General features: G+C 43.1%; 1 protein-coding gene across 1 annotated transcript; it reads left to right on the top strand.

Moving 5' to 3' along the window:
• Window positions 1-2,187: 2,187 nt before the first annotated feature.
• Window positions 2,188-2,673, top strand: LOC136504242 (subtilisin inhibitor-like). Its single transcript, XM_066499098.1, has 2 exons — window positions 2,188-2,276; window positions 2,389-2,673. Exon 2 carries the CDS (start codon window positions 2,396-2,398, stop codon window positions 2,636-2,638), a length of 243 nt encoding a protein of 80 aa, XP_066355195.1. The 5' UTR covers window positions 2,188-2,276; window positions 2,389-2,395; the 3' UTR covers window positions 2,639-2,673.
• The last annotated feature ends 2,645 nt before the right edge of the window (window positions 2,674-5,318 follow it).

The following is a 5,318-nucleotide window of genomic DNA, read 5'->3' as shown; positions in this document are numbered from 1 at the left end:
GGCTAATATATGTTGTTCTAATTTACTTTCCTTTCCCTCAAGAAAGTTATTAGTTACATGCCTGCAACTTATCTTATTAGTTCAAGTAGCAAGTAGGTTTACCTGCGGTATGTTGGAGGGACATGTAATAGCTTTTGATATTACTTATGAAATTGCTAATTACCAATTGACTACTATATAGTTTGACGTGTCAGGTATGATATAAGACCGTGGCCTTGAGGACTTTTCTTTTTTTTTTATTTTTGTAAATCATCATTAGAGACGTGTGTTGGTTATTCACGTTTGTGACAACAGTTCATCACATACGCGTTTTGACAATACATGTCTGTGATGACTCCTATCACAAACATGTTTACCCTTATACAGACGTGTTTTGTGTACACGTATACACACGTCTATGATATATACTTATTACAGACGCAGGTTTACGCGTATGAGGTAAGTGGTGTGCATTATGAGAGACGCGTAAAACTGCGTATGTGATGTGCAGTAACATGCATCTGTGATCAACTTTTTTACATAGTTTTGGAGGACTATTTATATGGGATGGTTGGCCTCTTTGAGGTCCTCTTGGTTCTCCTGGTATTCTAAGCATCCCATAGCATGAGTGAGCATCCAAGAACACCTCCAACTCATCTCCTTGCTTGTGTTTGATCCAAAATGAGATTGGGAGATATCTATTGCATTTTCCTAGTTGATTTGCATCTAGTTACAATAGTTCATTGGTTGAACCATGGTTTTCTTGTTACTCGTGGTGGTTGCTGCCACCTAGGTGGATTGGAGATCGTTTTGAGTGGCTATTGGTGATTGTTGTCGCCTCCAATCAAGTGGTTGTAAGGGGGCTCTTGTGCTCATCCCCGTGGAAGATCACGAAAAGCAACTCTAGTGGATTGCTCATGGCTAGTTGGAGTGACCTTGTGCTTGATTCCTGTGTCACCGAGGTCATGGGTCTAGCTTGAGTGGCTAGTTAATCAGCGTGCGAATCATCACTTGGGGACTCACCACATCGTGGACATAGGTTGTCGGCAAGCAAATGAACCATGAAGATAGATCATTTGTGTTAATCACTTGCCCTCGTTAGTTTGTTACTACTCTCACCTGTATTTACATTCATTGCTTGTGTGGTAGTTGCTTGGTGGAATAGGTCTCTAGTTAGTTGTAGCTTTAGTAGTAGAGTGGCTAGCTCTTGTTTGCTCACTAGTTTAGCTAGCTACGGTGGCCTAGTATAGTTAGTAGCTTTGCGTGGTGTAGTGTTTTAGAATTATGTAAGGGGTTTGCTTAGAGTAAGTGCAAAGCAGTTGCTGTTAGGGCCTTATTTTGTACCAATAATCAACTTTGCTCTAGTCTTGTGCCTTTGTAGAAGAAATTTTTATAGGCTATTCACCGCCCTCCCTTGAGCCATCTATATCCTTTGGAACACAGATTATTATAATTAGAGAGTGTCTCCCCATGAAGCTGGCAAGTCTTGAAATCATCGCATACCAATATCATGAACAAATATTGAGAATGTAGTATGTGATAGTGACTTAGTGAATAAACCTGCAATATTATCACAACACTTTGTTTGCAAGATATTGATTTCCTCACTTGTTGTAATTCATGAGGACTGACATGGATAGCTTGCATAAATATAGATAGGTGTTACAATTGCATGTTCTAGCGGATTGCTGATGTGAATAGCTTGCATATTAAGATATAATTCTAGTAGAGTTTAGGATTATAAGAGATATAGATTGCGATCCAGGACGAGCTTTGCTAAAATATTCGATGCAGGCTAATGCTGGCGGCCTATAATGGTTGGTCGCAACTTAATTATATACTAACGCAGGCACGCAACAGCACGCTACGCGTATATAGCACGACTGAATAGAGGAATACGCGGTTAAGAAAAATGACCTTCAGGGTTCAGGCCTAAGTAACTAGCGATTCTTATACAATTGGCTCGCCGGCCGGCCGGCAAAGCATTGGTTATTATTGTGTGAGAACAAAGAAAGGAATATATCTATATAGAGCAGCATTGGGGTGCCATCTGTTGACTCTCCACTGTTCGGAATGATGCGTCCGTCCAAAACTCCATCGGAGGCACCTATAATCTCCTCTGTCATCGCTCAAGCTTTTCTCATTGGCGCCACCGCCTATAAATTGCGTATACATGTATACTAGATTACTAGTACTACAATCCACACCCCATAGATCAACACCGTACACATCTATACCCTAACCAAGGCCAAATAGTGCATTTCCAATCTACCTCGATCGGTACAAAGCAACCTTGGGTAATCAGCAATTACTAGGTTACTACCTGATCAATGATCAGGTTCTTTGTTTCTTGACTTGTGACGATCGATCGGCACCTTTATGTACCTGTTTCCCTTGTCAAATTTCCAGGCGCGCGATGGCAACAAGTGGACCGCCGAGCGCTGCGGCCGGCGCAGGTGGCGCTCCCAAGGACTCGTGGCCGGATGTGGTGGGCATGTCGTCGGAGGAGGCGAAGAAGAAGATCAAGGAGGACAAGCCGGGCGCCGACGTGCAGGTCGTCCCGGCGGACGCCTTCGTCACCATGGACTACAACACCGGCCGAGTCAGGGTCTTCGTCGACTCCAACGACAAGGTTGCCAGAGCTCCCAGGATCGGCTAGCTAGCCAGCACAGCAGTCAGCAGAGGGGCGCGGGTGCATGCCAACGACCATATATATACATAGAATTTCTAATTTCGTATATGAACAATAAAAGGCAGATGCATGCATGCGATATTTGTGTATCTGGAATTAAGGATCCATTTGTGAATGTGTTTTTTTTAGAACCGTGAGATCGATCACTTCGATTTGGGCCTCTCCTCCGTTTTTGTCTTCTGTTCTTGGTGAAATGGAAACTGACAATCAATTGATCAGGGCTTATATTAGCTACTTAGAAAAAATAACTGAAAACAGGGAAACAGAGAATATTGCAACGGTCAAGAGCATCAATCTAATTAACGATGAGATGGTATTCTAAGTTACGCAGGGCAAGTTTGTCTCTATACTCCATATGCTATTGTTGAATGATTACAAAAGAGAACTCTCAGCTAGGCTCCTTCGGCATTTGGAAAAATACAACAGACCCCGCACTCGCCCACGACGTCCCTGCCCACATCGCCCACTCACTCTGCTCGTGGGACGGACCCGTCCTCACCAGCGCCGCCCCCGCTCGCACCCCCGCCGTCCGCCCGCGCCGCGCTATGTGCTCGCTAGCTCGCTCCCGGACTCGCGCCTCTCATCGTGGCCGTGCTCCATTGCATCCGCCTGCCCCTCTGCCCCTAGCGAGGTCCGTGCCGCCAACAGGCTCCACACCGACGACCTACGTGCACTCCACGGCTTCGAGCTCCGTGACGGCATCGAGCTCCGCGTCAACGAGCCTCCACTCGTCCAAACAGCAAGCAGATGCTACGCTGAAAGCGCATGTTGCAATAGTATGTTTCAAGTGTTTTAGATGTTTCTAAGATATGTTACAAGTATTGTATGTCGATGTTGCAAAAATAGTTCGGGATGTTACACATGTTGTAATGGCTATACACGCATGTTTCAAGTCTATGTTCCAAATGTTTCATCTGTTCCAGACGAATGTTGCAAGTGTTTTGTCTGGATGTTACAAAAGTAGATCTAGATGTTGCATATAAATGCATGTTGCAAGCATATGTTTCAAGTGTTTTCAGGTGTTTCGTACGTATATTTGCAAGTGTTTCATCTGAATGTTGCAAATGTTTATAATGGTTTTCAAATGTTTTTTGGGCGTTTTTGCAAGTGTTTCTCGGTCTTCATTTGTATGTTGCAACCGTTGCATCTAAATGTTTCAAAAGTAGATCGGGTGTTGTATGGGATGCACGTGGAAAGCGGCCAGCGGCGCGGGACCACTACTGGCGCGCTCCCTCGCGAACTTGACACGCTAGGCGCTCGTTCGCTCCCTGTGTGGCCAGCGTCCAGACGCTAGCGTCCGGATCGGACGTCCAGCCGTTGGCAAGTCCGAGTAATACAAGGGCTACAAATGAGGCCGTACCTGAAATTGATGGACCCTATGCAAAAATGGAATGAGGCTCTGCACCTAAGAAACGTTGATGAGTTATTCTGAGTTACCTTACAGCCACCATATTTTTAACACGATGACTAGTTTTGCTTGTAATAATTACTTCAATGGAATGGATAAAAGAAACAGGCCAGATATTCCGATCCTATATATCTAAAAAAAAGATTCTTATCCTATAAATACACAGTTCCCCACTACTTATGTGTCTTGTTTCTAGAAACCAACGATTTCTAGAGGAGATCCATTTTTAGATATGGCTAAGATTCCCAATTGCTTCTTGAAATAAATTTTCTAGAGGTGGCTATATATTTTCCTGCCACACCTCTAGAATCAAACTTCAAACATTTAATTTTTTTCCACCGAATTGGAAATTTCTTATTCTGCTACACCAATATTTATTAACGACTACGCAAATCAACCACTGTATAAATTCACACATATAGACCCATAACTATATAGATGGATATGCATTCAGAAACCACGGTAGGGTACAGAATAGAACTGAACATACTCAAAGTTGTAGGGGTGATATATGACACCCCTATCTTCCATTTTCTTCCAAATCCATGCAACTTACATCACAACCTTCAGCATCACTGAGTATATTGCTTTAGATTGGATTTCCTCTTTCTCCTCAATGGTTTTTCTAGCTCTTTGTCATCTAGTTTCCACTTTACGAGGAAGTTAAAGTTTTTCTGTGCATTTCTTTGAGGATCTAAGTACCCCTGAGGTCTTTTATCAATTAAAGAAAATAATTCGGTCAAATGGAGAGGCACTGCACGTGAATGAGATTGGTTTTGATGCAACCGAGCCAAAAAAGTGTTTGTATGTCATCAAAGTCCAAGGCAATTGTTCTCATTGGGCCTCCAAATGTGTCTTTAAAAATTTTTGCAACCATCAAGTCTATGTCATTCGAAAATGCACGCAAGTACCAATCCGGGAACATATTCATTCCATGTGGAAAAAATTAGAGTGTTTGGTTGGGTAGGAAATACATGCCTCTTTGATAATTGTTCAGGCAATCTAGAATATCTTTGATGACCTCCATGTTTGGATACTTCATGTTCCTGTCTTTTGCTAGTGATGGTTTTTCAGCCGTGGCTCTGGCTACCGTTTTCAGGCGACCTATCTATTGCCAGCCACTTGACCACTCCTGAAGATTTCACCTTCTCAAACAGCCTTATCATCACCAGCACATTTGAAAGCCCTAATTTGGTTTTGGTAATTGACTGACAACTAGTGGACTAATGCTTTTAATTG

This window comes from Miscanthus floridulus, chromosome 14, assembly GCF_019320115.1.
Source record: "Miscanthus floridulus cultivar M001 chromosome 14, ASM1932011v1, whole genome shotgun sequence".
In the NCBI taxonomy this organism is placed as follows: domain Eukaryota; kingdom Viridiplantae; phylum Streptophyta; class Magnoliopsida; order Poales; family Poaceae; genus Miscanthus; species Miscanthus floridulus.
This window is presented reverse-complemented; position numbering and strand designations above follow the sequence as displayed.

Bases quoted from the DNA above. Each gene is read 5' to 3' on its own strand.
- LOC136504242 (XM_066499098.1), top strand. From the start codon at position 2,396: ATGGCAACAAGTGGACCGCCGAGCGCTGCGGCCGGCGCAGGTGGCGCT.